The sequence below is a fragment of the Acomys minous genome (assembly GCF_964271855.1).
Source record: "Acomys minous genome assembly, chromosome: 11".
In the NCBI taxonomy this organism is placed as follows: domain Eukaryota; kingdom Metazoa; phylum Chordata; class Mammalia; order Rodentia; family Muridae; genus Acomys; species Acomys minous.
In genome coordinates, this window is record NC_140492.1 from 38,150,079 (window position 1) to 38,168,796 (window position 18,718).

The window sequence follows — 18,718 nt, forward strand, 5'->3', positions numbered from 1 at the left end:
CTGTCAAGGAATTTTCTTAATTAGAAAACTTCAGTTGGGAAAGCCACCCTTAAATCTGGATCATTTGAGGTTAGAAAATACACCCTAGAAGAGCTGGAGAGATGGCTCAGAGATTAAGAGCATGGGCTGCTCTTCCAGAGGTCCTGAGTTCAATTCCCAGAAACCACATGGTGGCTCATAACCATCTATAATGAGATCTGGTGCCCTCTTCTGGCCTGCACTTGTACATGCAGGCAGAGCACTGTATACATAATAAATAAATCTTTAAAAAAGAAAGTCCACTCTAAACCTGGGCCACACCTACAGCCCCTATAAAAAAGACATGAAAAAAGGAAGCTCTTGGGTTTTGCCTGTTTGCCCTCACTCTTGCTGGCAAGTTCATCTCCTGATGCTGAAGCATTCTTTCACTGCTTTTAGAAACTACTTCTTTGGGATTCCAACATAGAGGCCAGCTGGGACATCCACCCTCATGGCCTGAACAACTGAAGCATTCCTGGGCTTTCTGATAGGAGACAACACTGTTGGATGAGTCAGACCACAGCCTCCAAGCCACTCTAATAAATACTAAATCCTCTCTTAATTTACAGATCCATTCTAGTATTTCTGTTCTTCTAGAAAACTTTGACTAATACCGAGCTCATGTTTTAAAAGCCACATGCAGTGGTGTGCATCTGTAACTCCAACATTCCTAAGGTAGGATAAGAGACAAAACAGGAGAATCAGCCAGAAGCTCACATAGTTTGTGCAGAAGCAAAAATTAAAACAGAGAACTTGCCTCAAAAACAAAGCAGAAGGAGAACATTGACTCTCAAGAAGATGTACTCTGCCAGCCTCATGTATGCAATGGCACACACACGCATGTGCGCACACACACACACATACAAACACATACACACAAGCACACACACACACAAATAAATAAACACAAACTTGAATTAAAAGCACATTTTTCACTTCACTAAATGTGCTAACTATATCCTCTAACGTAATTACAGTGGCTGGGATCCACTCTGAGTGAATATATAAATGAATTTGACAATAATGTTTAACTCACGCAGATGCTTATCTATAAATTTTTGCATAATATTATTGTGATACACTGACAGCTATAAACAAGACTGAGGTTATTTGTGGATTAGCAGTGTTAATTGTGAAAGGCCAGGGCTAGGGGATAGCAACCTAACCTATAACCTAGGGCCACTCAGGAAACCTCAACTCACTCTCTCTTCCTTTAACCTTTAGCCACGCACAATCGCACCTACAACAATGCAACAATTCCTTCTCTCCTTGTGACATTTACCTTCATGATTAAGCTCCTGTGCTCCACAGACTGACTAAAATGTGTGCCCATTTCAAACACACTTGTGCCTCCATTCTCACACAAGTTCATCCAGTACTGATACTCTTCACGCCTAGGAAGTCGATCCCAAAACGTCCTGAAGGCTTCCCAGATGGCTTCCTGGCACACTGGAAAGTAAAGAGAGACGTGTTTAGGATGCTCTGTGGGTCTCATGATGGAACAACTCTTTCCCATTCCTCTGAGACACTTGGACCGCACTGTCATTGAACTATTGGATTATATTCTGGTCTGAGGCAGGTAGGGCCTGATAACCTGAATTCTACTTCACCTTATAATCAAAATGGAGACTTGAAGGCAAAATGGCTTCTTACATGCTAAAGGCAACAGCCGGTGTTAACAGAGGAGCTACAGTTATGCTAAGAATTAAAGTAGGCCTCAACAATGGAAGGGGCTATAGAGTGTAAGCGGGCTTAGCAGGTTACAACAAATACCATTCTCATGGCCCTGCTTAGAATAGAACAATAGATGATAAACGCATGTTCTACTTGAATTAAAGACAAATGGATGTTCTGTTAGCGTAAAGACCACAACATCCTGCTATGTTCCCTTTCTCCCAGAACAATGGAGAACTGGGAAGTCCTCAAGCCTATATCCTTAAAATACTTTGTATAGCTATCTAGATACAATACAGTTGGAAATGCTTTGTTTAACTGGCCAAAATGATGTAATGCTGCCCCATCCCCTGCCTCACTTGCTATACCTGGTTACCTGGTCATTACCTGGTTACAGTTGGTGGTAGTGGTGGTGGTTGTTTTAATAAAAAGCCTGCCTTAGGAACAGACAGCAGCATAGTCTTGCTCCTGAGCCCAGATTATGTCCCTGACCAATCAGTTTTTGTTCAGCATTAAACAAACATCCACCAATCTGAGTCTGGTGTTTGAGTGGTCAGTGTGTGGCTATTCCTGAACCCACAACAGTATTCACTTGAAAACATCCTGTTCAAACTATTACAGTCTGGGGGAAAAAAATGAAACAAAACATTGTACTCCCTTAACTCTTCTTTTACAAGGGGCATTAACTCACTTCTTTTGTTTGTTTTTGTTTTGTTTTTTGAGACAGGGTTTATCTGTGTAATATACCTGGCTCTCCTACACTCACTTTGTAGACCAGGCTGGACTTGAACTCACGGGGATTCATCTATCTCTGCCTCCCAAGTCCTGGGATTAAAAGAACACACTACCACTTCATAGCGAATTTGTGCCTTATTTTTTTTAATTCCATTTTTATATCTAATGCAAATGTAACTTATATTGAATATGTTATGTTGATATGTTTATTAATCAACACAATAATGTTAAGTTTTTTTATTTTTTATTTTACTGAAGTTATAACTTTAAAGGACAACTTGTCAGCTTTTTAAAAGATAAGGACAAACTAGGACACAGCAGTAAAATGACTCCTAAAGACTTAATGCTATACACATTGGTCAGCCCTCATCAGAAAAGCTTCTTCTTGCAATAGACAATAATTAATACAGAAACCCACAACTGGTCAACACACAGAGAATAAGAGGCATCAGAACACTCAGCTTTAAATGGGATGTCAACATCACATCCCTCCCCACGAGGTATAAGACCTATGCAGAAGAGATGGTCAACTTCAAGGACACTGTTTCCAAGACACAACATAGATGCACATATGACATGACAGACCGGAACAGCATGCACAAGACCTGCACAAGCACAAGCCACCCAGAACCCCAGTGTGGAGGAGGGGAGGTCGGCACAGTCTCACAGCTAGCTGCAGAGCTCTAGGCATTTAGTTGCTGCTGGGGAAGGGGAATCAGTTTCCTTCAATAGAATGACAGCTGCTGTATCAACCACACTCCAGGACAGGCCTCATGGCCAGGAGTAGTGAACTTGAGAGGATTTTGAGTTTGCTATTTAAGAGAGAGAAAATAAGTAGAGAAGTGGGAGGGGTGGAATCTGTGAGAGTTGAGGGGGAAGAATAGAGGTTCTCAAAGAAAAAATAAGAGCTTTAAAAAATAAAAAAGAGCCAAGCCCACCACTCAGAAGGCAGAGGCAGGTAGATCTCTGAGTTTGAGACCAGCCTAATCTACAGAGAGAAGAGTTCTTGGATGGCCAGGGCTACATAGAGAAACCATGTCAAAAGAAAGAAAGAAAGAGAGAGAGAGAAAGAAAGAAAGAAAGAAAGAAAGAAAGAAAGAGAGAGAGAGAGAGAAAGAAAGAAAGAAAGAAAGAAAGAAAGAAAGAAAGAAAGAAAGAAAGAAAAACTTCAAAAAGAGAGAATGACATTTTTAAAGAACCTAGAGATTTTGGGGGGTCAAAATGTAGAAATCAAATAAATGGAATCTATTCTTTAGAAGACTTATCAGACATTGACTTTAAAAAGAAGCATTTGAAACTCAACTCATCTAAGTTGAAGAAAATTTGTAAACCAGGGAGAGAATGTTCACTTTGGGTTGTTACTCTGCAACAACTACAGTTCATGCCTGAAAACAGGAGATAATGTCATTCATTCTTATATAAAAAGAAAAAACAAATTCAGTTCAGCCAAACTCCATGAAATCTGCACAAACAAAGAAAAAATTATGATTACACAAGAACTTGTACAAAAGTGTTTGAAATGGCTTTATTTCTACTTGCCAAAGCCTGGAGGTGGTAAAGATGGCCCTCAACAATGAATGGAAAATAAACTCCGGTAAATCCACACAATGGAACATTATGCGATCATTATTTCAAAATGAGTTTTCAAAAGCATTAAAACTATGCATACTTCCAACTTATAAGCCTATTGCCAAATTTTAAAAAATCTGTATGACTCCAATAAAAATATTTTTAAAAACAAGCATATGGGGACTATAGAAAGATGAGTGTTTGTCAGGGTTTGAGATGGAAGGGGGATGAATAGGTTGTTCGGTATAATGCTGTAATAGTTGATAAACATCACTATACATTCACTAAAGCCCAATGACTACACAGCGCAGTGAACTTCAGTGTAAACCATGAGCTTGTTAATAACGCATGTTGTTATAATTGATATGTAGGCATATCAATTATAGCAAATGTACTGCACAAATGTAAGATGCTGATGCTGGGGAGCTTAAGAAACTTAGTAATAACTTTATGGACATCCTGCTCAATTTTTCTCTGGACCTAAAATTGCTCTAAAAATAAATTCTATTGATTTTTAGAAACATTTAAAACCATAAATAAAAATTATATTTTGGAAACTGGAGACAGCTTAGCCATTAAAAGCACTGACTGCTCTTACAGAAGAATGTAATTTGGCTGCCAGCACCCACATGGTACCCACAGCCACATGTAATTCCATTTCCAGGGGATTCAAGGCCTTTTTCTTGTCTCCAAGGATACTAAACACACATGCTCTTGTGCATAGAGGCATAAAAACACTAATACACATAAGATAAAAATAAGCACTTTCTTTAAAAAGCACTTGCTGCTCTTGCAGAAGGCCAGAGTAGCATTCCCAGCACCCACATTTGGCAGCTCACAACTACCTAGAACGCTAGCTTTATAGAGAATCAAACACTCTCTTCTGGATACTGCATGCATCCTCACACATGACACACACACACACATACACACACACATACACACACACACACACACAAATACACATGCATACAATTTTTTAAACTTTAGATGATATATGTAAAGCTTTGCTGTGTGAAAATAAAAACCAATTGACTATACCTGCCAACCATCACAAAGCATCAAATCTGAAAGTCTGCTAACCAGGATATAGATGTTGCTTTTGCATCACTGTGAGCAGAGTACCTTTAAGGGAGGACATATTGACACTAGGTCAAGATTCCCGAGCATTTCAGTGCATCATTGGTGGAGGCATGGTGGAGTGAACATATACAGTCATAGAAAGTCTTATGTTCAATGCCTATACAGATATATTCAAGATAACTTAGAAATTAAAACGATCCCAGTACTCATTGATATAAAATGAAGGGGGAACAGCCATACAATTAAGTCAAAAGGAGATTTATTCTTCTAAGTCAATGTTTTATGTCTAAGAATCTATTTACATACAATATCCAGAGTTTTGTGTCCGGTGTCAGAAGCCATAAAACTATACAAAATCGCTCTCAATTAAAATAGGCCAAAGACACTTTAAAGACAATTGTGAACAGCCTCTGAGGAAAGTCTTGGGTGGGACCATACAACAAGTGAAGACACATTTGCTCAAGAAATTCAAAAAAGAATTGATGAGCAAAGTGAGCCCTCAGCTGTGAACAGGAAGAAAAGGAAATGGCAGACATCTAAACTGCAAGGAAGTAAAGCTTCCTTCATCTACAGATAAATATGAGCTTGTTTTCGGGAAGTCCTGTGGAAGCCACTTTAAGACGATCCAGACTAAGAAGCAATTACAACTAGGCTTCAGGATAGAAATACATATAAAAAAAAATCAGTTACATGTCTGTCTATGTCCTGCACATCAACCAACTAAAACTACACATTGAATAATTCACCAAATCCCATTCACCAAAAATAAATAAAAATAAATAAATAAACCAAACAGACAGCATAAAAAAGTAAAAACATAAGAATAAATCTAAAAAAAGGCGCAACCTGGCTTGGTCTCTTGGTGCTGTCATAAACACCATGACCAAAAGCAACGTGAGGAGGAGAGGTTTATTTGGGTTAACATCCCTATTGCAACTCATCAGCAGGGGAAGTCAGGGCAGGAAGTATGAAAGGGCAGAGGCGGGAACTGTGGAAGAATGAAGCTTTCTGGCTTATTTGCTTTCATGACTTAGCTTGTTTTCTTTCCCTTTTTTATTTAAAGAGGCTTTTTTTTTAAAAGATGTATTTTTTTTATTATGTATACAGTGCTCTGCCTGCATGTACACCTGCAGGACAGAAGAGGGCGTCAGATTGGATTGTAGATGGCTGTGAACCACCATGTGGTTGCTGAGCATTGAACTCAGGACCTCTGGAAGAGCAGTCAGTGCCCTTACACTCTGAGCCATTTCTCCAGCCCTTAGCTTATTTTCTTAAACAACCCAGGACGACCTGCCCAGGGGTGACACTACCCATAGTGGCCTGGACCCTCACACATCAACCACTAGTCATGCAAAATGCCTCACATACTTGTCTACAGGCCAGTCTGATGGAGTCAGTTCCTCTACTGGGATCCCTTCTTCCCAGGTGACTCTAGTGTGTACAAAGTTGATGGAATTTAACCAACACAAAAAGTATTAAAATTATATTTGGAAACCAAAACAAACAAATCAAAGAAATTTTTAAAAAAACAAAATAAAGGAATCAAAATGAAGACCTAGAAATAAATTCACACACCTATGGACAACTGATTTTTGACAAAGAAGCCAAATCTATACAGTGGAAAAAAGTTATTATCTTCAATAAATGATGCTGGTCTAACTGGATGTCTACACGCAGAAAAATGCAAGTAGATCCATGTTTATCACCCTGTGCAAAACTAGAGTCCAAGTGGATTAAAAGCCTCAACATAAAACCAGACACACTAAATCTGTTAGAAGAAAAAGTGGGGAAGAGCCTTGAGATCATTGGCACAGGGGACAACTTCCTGATCAGAACACCAATAGCTCAGAATCTAAGATCAACAAATAATAAATGGGACCTCATGAAACTGAAAAGATTCTGTAAGGCCAAGGGCACTGTCAACAAAATGAAAGCCTACAGACTGGGAAAAGATCTTCACCAACCTTACATCTGACAAAGGGCTAATATCCAAAACATATAAAGAACTCAAATTAAACAGCAACAAACCAAATAATCCAATTAAGAAATGGGGTTCACAGCTAAATAGAGAATTCTCAATAGAAGAATATCAAATGGTTGAAAACATTTTTTTTAATGTTCAACATCCTTAGTCATAAGGGAAATACAAATTAAAACAATGCTGATATTCCATCTTACACCCATCAGGATGGCTAAGATCAAAAACTCAGGTGACAGCACATGCTGGTGAGGATGTGGAGAAAGGGGAACACTCCTCCATTGCTGATGGGAGTACAAACTTGTACAACCACTTTGGGAATCAATCTGACGCTTTCTCAGAAAATTGGGAATAGTGCTACCTCAAGACCCAGCTATTCGGCTCCTGTGCATATACCCAAAAGATGTTCCACAACTCAACAGGGACATTTGCTCAACTATGTTTGTAGCAGCCTTAGTTGTAATAGCCAGAATCTGGAAACAACCTAGATGTCCCTCAAATGAAGAATGGATAATGAAACTGTGGTACATTTACACTATGGAGTACTACTCAGCTATTAAAAACAAGGAAACCTTGAAACTTGCAGGTAAATCAATGGAACCAGAAATGATCATCCTGAGTGAGATAACCCAGACCTAGAAAGGCACAAGGGGTATATACTCACTCACAAGTGGATATTAGGCCAACATAGCTGCCCTCTGAGAGTCTCCACTCAGCAGGGGATGGGAACAGATGCTGGGACTTGCTGCTGGACTCCAGGTGAGAGTGGTATGGAAGAACAGGATGCGGGAAGGGCGTGGGAGGGGGCAGCGACAGGATGGAAGGACACAAAGGGCTCAGGAGACCATCAAGGCTGGCAAATCTAGACACTAGGGGTCCTGCACAAACTTTTGCATCAAGCAAGGACAATGCCTGCAGTAAACCTAGACCCCCTGTTCAGATCTAAGCAATGGATAGCTTATTCTCCACAGATGTGGGGAGAACAGGGCCTGCCTCTGACATGAACTCTGGTGCTTCCAATTTGATCATTTACCCTTGGTGGGGTGGCCTGGAGGGCAAACAGAGGAAGGGGAAGCAGGCTCTGGTCATATAGTGGGGGAGGAGGTCCCCTTCTGTCAGAGGTCTAGGGGATGGGAATAGGGTGAAAGAGGGAAGGAGGGCAGGAATGGGAAGATACAAGTGAGGAAATAACTATGGGGATGTAATCTCAGTAAATTATAATTAAAAAATAGAAGAACTTACCATTACTATACATTTAATATAATCCTATCAGAATAACTACACATTTAATATAATCTTACCAGAATAATGGTTGATGTCTTTGTGCATACTACAAGTTGATTGTAAAATTTATTTTTATTATGAGGAACTCAAAATTGCCACCAAAAAAAAAAGTGTATTCTAAGGTAAAATCTTTGGAATTCTCGCTTCACGGTTTCATATGAAATTTTTATTGTTATCTACATTTATCTCATAAAATGTGTACAAAATCTATATAACATTAAACAAAATAGTAGCAATATACTCTACCTATTCAGTCAGCAATGTCATTTTCTTAGGATTTTCACTGGCCCTACAAGTCTTAGTGTTTACTAACATTGATAAAGATATTGTTAGTAATAAAATCACTCCTATTTCTTTGGTAACAAAATGGAAGTTTGTTGCACTTAGTGGCTCACGCAGTAATCCCAGGACCTGGGATGTGAAGGCTGGAGGACTGTCACAATTTAAAGGCCATCCTGACGTACATGGTGAGTTCCAGGTCATCCTGTTATTAAAATGATATTTTAAAGTTTTTCTAAATAGTTTAATTTTCCTGAGGGCTGTAGAGATGACTCAATGATTAAGAGTTTTGGTTTTCAGCACCCATACACTGGCTCACAACTGTCTATAATTCAAATTCCACGAGATCTGATGTCTGCCTTTGGCCTCTGTACGCATCAATCACACAGGCGGCACACATAATTAATTACATGCAAGCAAAACACTTAAAGTGTGTGTGTGTGTGTGTGTGTGTGTGTGTGTGTGTGTGTGTGTGTATTTGGGGAAAAAAAGAATTACTTTCCTAGAGACACAGAGCCAAATCAAATATTGTATGGGGCCTATTGACAATAAAAAAAAAATCATTTGTTGTTTAAGTGAAATTCAAGTTTTAACTGACTGCCCTACATTTTTATTTACTAAGTCTGGCAGCTCTGTACATACTTCACGGAAGAGTTAGAGATGGACTCATCCATCCCAAATTGCCCCTGCAATATAAACTCTAAACAGATGGAACTGCACTCAGCCTTTGTGTTCCCAGGCCCTCCAGGATCACTGGAAAATGTCAACTTCTTCACAATAGGCATGGATGGCTTGTCTATGTATTCCCTACATATGTAACAAAGGTAGTATAGAACTACCTTTGCAGCATCCCAAGTGCTCTGATAATAAGTTGTGCTTTCATTTCCCTTCATTCTAATTTACAGAGATCTGCCTGCCTCTGCCTCCCAAATGCTGGAACTAAAGACCTGTACCACTTTGCCCAGTGGAGTTATTTGATTTCTTGTTTAACATTTGAGTTCTTTGTATACTTTAGATCCTAATCCTTTGTTAGATATGTAACTAGCAAAGATTCTCTCCCATTCTGTCTTTACTTGAATAAAACGTTCCTTGGCACTGGGAACAGTGGCTCATACCTGTAATCCCAGCACTAGGGGAGGCAGAGGCAGGAGGATCTCTGTAAGTTCAAGACCAGCCTGGTCTACAAACCAAGACCAGAACAGCCAAGGCTACACAGAGAAACCCTGTCTCAAAAAAATGAAGAAGAAGAAGAAGAAGAAGAAGAAGAAGAAGAAGAAGAAGAAGAAGAAGAAGAAGAAGAAAAAAGAAGAAGAAAGAATTTCATAGCACTCTGCAGTGTTTTATTCTCTGTTCCTTGTCAATTGTAGGTCTCTGTGTTAGTCACCACCTTCTGTAAATAGAAGCTGTCAGATGAAGGTTGAGAGATGCACTAATGTATTGGAATAGTGTTAAGTCATTAGGAATTGATTTGATACTGTGCCCTCTGAGTAGTATAATAACAGCAGGTTCTTCCTGGGAGCCTATGGCCTGACCAGCCATAGGTTCTTGGCCTGGTGATGGTACCAGGTATGAGTTTTATCTTGTGGGGTGGAATTTAAATTCCAATAGAAAAATCGTTGGCTGCTTCCATAATGTTCATGCCAATAGTGCACTAGTGAGCATGTCTTGACAGGCCAATATTTTTAGCTTGTAAGGTCCCCAGCAACGTAAGATTTACCACGACCTCCCTAGTAACCACTGCCCAGCAAGTGAAGTCGAATTCACGATTCAACAGAACAAGGAGACTCCATGGAGACCAGAAGAGGGCAGCAGATCTCACAGGATTGGAGTTACACCTGAGTATGAGCCACTACACACGTGCTGGAAATCAAAACCTGGTCCTCTGGAAGAGCAGTCTGTGCTCTTAACCACTGAGCCACATCCTTCAAGCCTTCCCCAATTTTCAAAACCATAACAGTTTAGGTATTATTTTCTACTATGGTCATAACAACAACCATGGCTGTGTCAACCATTTACTTTTCTGAGGTCCCTGCTCTTTCTAATTTTTTAATTATTATTTTTGTATTGTTTTGGTTTTTGTTGTTGTTGTTTGTTTGTTTGTTTTGTTTTGTTTTGTTTTTGAAACAGGGTTTCTCTGTGCAGCCTTGACTGTTCTGGACTCATTTTGTAGACCAGGCTGGCCTCAAACTCTCAAAAATCTGTCTGCCTCTGCCTCCCAAGTGCTGGGATTACAGACGTGCGCCATGGCACCCAGCTTCTTCTATTTTTTTTTTTTTGAAATTACAATATAATTATTGTTTCTTCTCTTTACTTCCTCCAAACCCTCCCATGTACCCTTCCTTTACTTTCTTCCAAGTTCATGGCCTCTTTCTTTCATTGTACATACATACACTATATATACATGTGTGTGTGTGTGTGTGTGTGTTTATGTATATGTATATATACATATATATTCCTGAATACACAAGTACAATCTATTTAGTATGTATGATGTTACTTGTATGTATATTTTCAGGGTCTCTTTTCAATAACTCCCTCACATCATCCGTATCTTTTAATTATTTCAAAATGTTTTATTTTTCCTTTTGTTGGCTTCTTTTTTAGCAGTATCTCTTGAATTTATGAAAAAATAAGAGCAAAACAATCACAAAACAGAAGCAGGTTCCTTGATGGTTGGCCCTTTCCTTTTCACTGTGAAACGAACAGCTGAGACCACTGACCATTCTGATCTATTTAAAGTTAAAATCCAAGCAGTGTAAAGAATCTCATTACCTTACCCACTGTCATTGTCCACCACTGTTAGGTCCTTCATGTCCTCCGTCAGCTTGTAATGTCACTTCCAACTTAAGGTTCTACATAAAAATACTAGGTCGGACTGTGCCAAACTGTGACCCCCTTTTAAAAGTCTTTTTCATAGGGCCTATTTCTGAGTACCATTTGATAGTTCTCAAATATAATCAAGACTCTAACATTCATAAAAGAGTTAACAACTCACTGTACCCTGTTAGAGAAACATAAAACATTACATGTATAAAATGCCTTATCTGATAGTAAGCCCTTAGTTTAAAAACTTTAGTGCAGAAGAGAAGGTCAAGGAACAGAAACAAAATAATGAAGTGGCAGCCAAGAAAGACAATCAACAACCCAATGCCAGGAAAAATATCAAGTACTCAATAAGCATTTGCTGAACAGGACAGTCCTGATCACTTCATCATCAATATCTAGCTTACTAACATTATATTCACACAACGGCACTTTTTACTGGCTGCTGAACACATAAAAAGCAAAATTTGAAAATCCTTTCAACGTCTAAAGTTTATATACAATGCTTAATTAAGCAATGTTAGTAAATGTAAGAAGCATAGTGTAAATTCACACAGCAGAAGATATGAATCCGAGGATAATATTCTTAATCAAAACTAAGACAAAAGCCACACGAGACTACTGAGAGAAGGGTTCTAACTTGTAACATTAAAATTTTGTGTCCCAATCAGACAGCTATCTGCATGACTCTATGGTGTGTCCAAAGTATACAATAAAGAAACTCATTACATTTTCATCTATAAAATAAGCAGGAAAGCACATGAGTCTTTGTTTATAAATATGTGTTATGGGTATAGATAGGCAAATTACCATAATGAAAAACAAAAGTGATGTTTAATATATCCAATCACACAATAGTGTTTTAATACTTCAAAAAAAGTAAAATATTTTCTTCTACAATAATGTACAACTTACATTAATATGATTAAGTCATTTTCTCACTAGTATTTGGCTTACTTCTATCTAAAGTACACAACAAATATGACGGTTTGAGTTTCATAAAGAAGCCCAAGGGTGGAGGCCTGCTTACCTCGGGCTTTAAAATATGTCACATGATTTGCCACCGCCTCTGCAACACTTTCATTGGGGCAAATTTTTACTCCATTTGGGAACAGAATCGATCTCCGCCTCCTAAGCAGCCACCTCCTCCCAGCCTCTGGGGGGTCCAAAAGCTGTCTCCTTCTGGTAGGCAGAGAAGAGTCCATTAACTTCTCGGGCAGGAGGATAGAGACGGCACGCGTGGGTTGTCTCCCTTCTGCAGAAAAGATGGTCTGTTACTACAGAGAACCGAATGGGACCATGACCAGGCTTCCCGGGAAGTGGACATGCAAACAGGCAGCAAGTAGAGAAAAGCTGATTTTGCATAGAAGGACATAGAGGGTCCTAGAAACCTACAAGAAGAACATCATGATGGGTGGATCAGGGCCCAGGGGGCTCTGCTCAAACTATTGCACAAACCAAGGACAATATAATAGTAAACATTGAACCCCTACTCTGATCTAGCCAATGGTCAGGACATTCTCCACAGTTATGTGGAGAGCAGAGACCCACTCTGACATGAACTCTGGCGCCCCATATTTGACCACCTCCTCTAGGTGGGGAGGCCTGGTGGCATTTAAAGAAAGAATAAACAGGCTTCCAAGATGAGACTTGATACCCTATGACCATATAGTGGGGGAGGAGGTCATAGACCTAGGGGAGGGAAATAGGGTGAAAGTGGGAGGGAGGGAGGAATGGGAGGATACAAGTGATGAGATAACAATTGAGTTGTAATCTGAATAAATGAATAAAATATTTTTTAAATTTTTTTTAAAAAGAAAATTTAACGACAGTGCTCAAAACATGCATGCACATAGAAGGAAGAGATAGTCTAGCCTTTTCCCATTTATTTGTCAATCCTTCAAGATTGTTTTTAGAATCAAATATATGCCAAATTTCAACCCAGGGATGTAAGGTTTGAACCAGGAATTGCAACTGAGGAAGGGATACCCAAATCATGGGCGATATTCCAAAGCCGCTCAATAAAGCCCTAGCAAAGACTCATGGTCATATTGTCAGACAGCAACCACGTCAAATGTTACTATTCGAAGACTATACCAAAAGTCCCCCAAAATCTCACAACATCAGCTTCTAATTACCTGAGAGTGACACGAGGTTTCCTCTTGTCAGGAAAAATATCAAAATACACAGAGAAATCCTTCCCAAAGAAAGAAACATAATCATCTGGGCCAAAACCGAAGAAACAAGATGATAAAATCCTTAAGTGAGCATCTGGAGTTTTGAAATTTCCACTAACAAACTTTTACCAAAAAAGGATTTGCAGTTAAAAGTTTACGTCTGGGAGTGGGCAACCACTCTAAAACCATTGTCAACTAGGATAAATAAAAACTCGTCCTTCCAGAGTAGCACCAGCTTCGTTTCTGACTTAGGAGGGACACTATGGTAGCCAGGAGGTAAGCTAATTAGGACAGATGGGCAGGGAGAATTCTATTCTAATCTAGCTAAGCTCCTTACCAGCCCTCACCTCTCCTTAATAAGCAGTTCATTTACAAGCAGTATGTTTCACAAGTGTTTTTTCCTCCATGTGCTCAGACTCCACAGGTCAAATGTGGTAGATTTGTAGATTTGCATCTTCTCTGTGTTTCCCTATAACTAGGGTGTAGCAGCCTAAAGTCCTCCTGTTCCCAGATAAAAAATCTGCTCTTTTTAACCACTTATCGTGTCTTCCTCCTTGTGTACAGTGAAAGAATAAAGGAAGCCCATGGCAGAGCTGTGTGAGAATTAACAGATAACTCACTTCGTCCACACAAGATGGCTTTAAATAGTACATGACAAATATTAAGCATGTAATATAAATGTTTTATAAAAACAACTGTGCTGCCAAGTTGTCTACCAAATGTGAAGCTCATGCCATCTAAGATGGCAGTGACATCCCAGCGAAAGAACTCACCAAGAGAGAAAAAGACACAAATAGTTTTTTGGAAGCAGTATGGAAAAGCCAACATCAGCTTGATAACAGAGACAAAGTATCTACCAAGAAACATTCAAAGTATTCCATAGTGGAAATGTACCACAGCTTCTTTATCCATTCTTCTGCTGAGGGACATTTAGGCTGTTTCCAGGTTCTAGCTATTATGAATAAGGCTGCTATGAACATGGTTGAGCATATGTCCTTGTTGTGTGCTGGAGCTGAATGTATTCCATGGAGTGTAATAGCTGGGTCTTGAGGAAGCCCTATTCCCAGTTTTCTGAGATAGTGCCAGATAGATTTCCAAAGTGCTTGGACAACTTTGTATTCCCATCAGCAATGAAGGACTGTTCCGCTTTCTCCACATCCTCACCAGCATGTGCTGTCACTTGAGTTTTTTATCTTAGCCATTCTGATAGGTGTAAGATGGAATCTCAGAGTCATTTTGATTTGCATTTCTCTGATGACTAAAGACGTTGAGCATTTCTTTAAGTGTTTCTCAGCCATTCGATATTCCTCTGTCGAGAATTCACTATGGAATACTACTCAGCTATTAAAAACAAGGAAATCCCAAAATTTGTGGACAAATGGATGGAACTAGAAATGATCATACTGAGTGAGTTAATCCAGAAGCAGGCGCACATGTTATATACTCACTTATAATTAGGCACTAGCCCAAGAGGCATGTCCCATGAAAGTCTTCACTTACCAAGAGATTGAGATAGTTGTGAGGACATCCTATTGGGACTCTAGGTGAAAGAAGTATGGGAGAATGGGGAAATAGGAGGATCCAGAGGGTCCTAGAAACCTACAAGAATAACATCATAATGGGTGGATTTAGGCCCAGGGGTTCTGGTCAAACTACTGCACCGACCAAGGACAATACATGCAGTAAACACCGAACCTGCTCTCAAACCTAGCCAATGGACAGGACATTCTCCACAGTTATGTGGAGAGTGAGGACTGACTCAGACATGAACTCTGGTGCCCCATATTTGACCACTTACCCTTGGTGGGGAGGCCTGGTGGCACTCAGAGAAAAAATAAGCGGGCTATGAAGATGAGACTTGATAGCCTATGACCATATAGTGGGGGAGGAGAGCCCCCTCGGTCACAGACATATGGAAGGGGAATAGGGTGAAAGTGGGAGGGAGGGAGGAATGGGAGGATACAAGGGATGGGATAACAACTGAGATGTAATCTAAATAAATTAATTAAATAAAAAAAGAAAAAGAAAAAGAAAAATCGTTCAAAGGCTCTGTTTTGCTGGGTTCCGCAGACAGTGGGGTAGTGTTTCCATGGTGTGGTGCCCTAGAACAGCTGTGGTCAAGCCCCTTCCAATTAACTACTTCTGACTATACAGTTGTTTTTAATGGCTTTGCTCTAAGGCCATCCTGCCCTGAAGTGATAGCAGCATATTCCTGGGATTAATTGGTTCAACATAGCCTAGAATAGCATTCATCTGTATGGACGCGAGGAACTCTTTATCTACAAATGGTGTCCTACACCAAATGGAATCAGATAAAATTCTATGCTAGAAAAGTTCATCGACCTAACCAAGTAGAAAGTAACAAAGTTAGCCAAACATCCCTGTGGAAACTAGTAATTACTATAACATGATTTACAATTTTTTCACGTTATGGTGAAATTTTTTGAAAAAAAAATTACTCAAGGTGTACAGCACCTGTTCCTTAGAAGCCTTAACTATGTCATTGTCAATGTTTCTATGGTGTGAGAAAAGCTTGTCAATTATACCTATGATAACCATTTGCAGCCCTTCTAAAAGCTGTGCATGCAGAGTAGTTGGTATCTGTACAATATTAGCAAAATTTCAGCAAGTGTGAAAACTTTATCATGAGTCAGAGTGGAAAAAATGAAAAAAAATTTAGTCTTAAGTACTTTTTGACAAATGTAAACACAGGAAAAAATTTAATTAATGAACACTGGCAGAAACTATTCTTTTTGTTGGCCTACACCAAAGGATGAAAAGTCTCTGAGAATTACGCAGTCTGGAAACACTGATGTACTTAGATTGAGAAAATGCAGAATGTTTTCAGTGTTTGACAGCCGTGTAGCCCACAGGTAAATGCATGTGTATGTATAGTTAAGAATTATTAAAATTCACACAAATCCCTATGAAGGAGCTGAAGAGTGAATTATTCTGTATGATTATCCTTTGAGCATAAGTGTTACAAAGGGCATTTTAGAAAAAAAGAAAGCAAAGTGCAGTGTTATCTGGATATGAATATTCACCAAAATACTCTCAGAGACGGGCAAGAGCCCTGAGATTCCACCTCTGGTAGAAGAGCTGTTAGCAGTTGATGGCTGCTGTTTCTCCTTTGGGGACAGGGACACTAGTAGGTTGTCCTTGCCCTAGTGGGTGGCCCCTGCATCCACGCTTATATGAGCAGCACTAATTAAGCCAAGGGGTATTAGTAAACAACAACTCAAAAGGGGGTCATGAAATTGGGTGAGAGGGAAGGAGAGACTGGGGGTGTTAGAGGGAAGTAATGGCAGTTAGATATGATAAAAATGTATACAGTATTTGTAAAGAATAAACTAAACTATTAATTTTTAGAAAAGGAATATTTGCTTTCAAAAGAGGAAAGAGTTCTTTTTTGCATGTCTAGCAAAATGCTGAATAATAGACTTAGGTCAGGTATCACCTATCCAAAAGTGCTTGGGGCTAGAAGTGCTGCCGTTACGAATTTGATCAAATAGCAGGTTAAAATGAACATATTAGAATGATTAACCTGTTCGGAAACAAAGCCAGCCCTACCTAGGTAATTCGCTATGGCCTGGGGTTTAAAGTGGGATTACCTGGTTCCACATATGCCTTGCTGAAATTACCGTGCTAACTTCACACAGAGGACATCTTCATCCGAGGTCTTCTTGGGGCTTTGATTTCTCTAGTCCCCACAAAGGAAGTTAAGTTTTACAGCTGAGATCGCTTCGGGAAGCCCAGACCACAGCAGCTGGAGACTCATATAATACAATATGCAATGTGCAAAGTTTACAAATTCCACAGGAATATGCCCAGTTAAAAGAGCAGAAGTACAGCGGGAGTGAACAATTCTCCTCCACTAAGAAGGATGAGGGTGTGGACAAATAGGCTGGGACGGGATGGAGACGGTTCTGTGACCAAGCTGAGACAGTTTACTTCCTAACTAATATAAATAAAGGTCTTAGAAATCATCACAGATCTGTGTGTGTGTGTATCTGTGATGATTTTTAAGAAGTTTAAAACTTCCACACCCACTTCCTGATTAAATAGGACAAAAACAAACAACGCGCGCACACACACACACACACACATATACACACACAAAACCAACCCTGCCTCAAGAGTCTTAAGTTAAAATTTGTATCTCCTCTACAAATAATTCCTGACCACTAGCTAGCTTTTCCCTGTTTATTGCCTCCCTAGCATCCTTTCTGAACAAACTTACTATACCCTTAGGCTGACCTTCACACTTCCAAAGAACCTCTATTTTTACCAAATCGTAACAAATTACGAACCTTGTTCATCTGTCCAGAAATGAGTGTTTGCTTTCAAAAACCTTAGAATTCATTTCTTAATTTATGATTAGTGTGCAAATGTGCATATTGTATATGTGGGTGCACTGAGCACAGCTCACCTATGGAGGCGGAAGGACAACTTGTAAAATCTCTTTTCACCTTCACATGAGTTCCAGGAACCAAACTCAGATCACCATGTGTCCTGGTTAGTTTTTGTCACATATAATCGAGTCACATGGGGAAGGGGGTCTCACTGGGACCATGCCTATGGGGGAATTGTCGAGATTGTTGATTGATGCGGGAGGGCTTAGCCCACTGTTGTGCACTGTAGCACTCCCTGGGATGTGAGGCCCATGCCCCAGTGGGTGGCCCCACATCCATGCTTATATGGGAAGCACTAATTAGACCAGGGATATTAACAAACAACAACAAAAATTATTTAAATTATTTTTTTAAAGTATTGGCAAGCCAGGCAGTGGTAGTATACGCCTTTAATCCCAGCACTTGGGAAGCAGAGGCAGGCAGATCTCTCTGAATTAGAGACCAGATGGTCTACAGATTGAGTTTCAGGAGAGTAAGGGCTATATAGAGAAACCTGGCAAGAAAAAAAAAAGTTTTGCTTTCAAAAAGGGAAAGAGTTCATTTATTGTGTGTCTAACAAAATGCTGGCAGAGGAACAGAATCAGTAACAGGGTTCTTCCACAGTTTCTGCTTCAAGTTCCCACGTTGACTTCCTTCCATCTGGAAGTGTAAGATGAAACTCTTTCCTCCCCAAGTTGGCTTGGTCA

The 18,718-nt window shown here is 39.7% G+C and overlaps 1 protein-coding gene across 1 annotated transcript in view; it reads right to left on the reverse strand.

The window, feature by feature from the left end:
* Positions 1-13,734, reverse strand: part of IMPG2 (interphotoreceptor matrix proteoglycan 2) — a gene marked incomplete at its 3' end in the record, with an annotated part of 60,897 nt that extends 47,163 nt beyond the window's left edge. Inside the window, exons 1-3 of the mRNA XM_084801564.1 lie at positions 13,582-13,734; positions 12,474-12,698; positions 1,301-1,467 (exon numbers count right to left, since the gene is read on the reverse strand). Coding sequence (XP_084657690.1) covers positions 1,301-1,467; positions 12,474-12,698; positions 13,582-13,666 — 477 coding nt within the window. The 5' untranslated portion in view covers positions 13,667-13,734. The remainder of the gene's footprint in view (positions 1-1,300; positions 1,468-12,473; positions 12,699-13,581) is intronic.
* Positions 13,735-18,718: the final 4,984 nt, after the last annotated feature.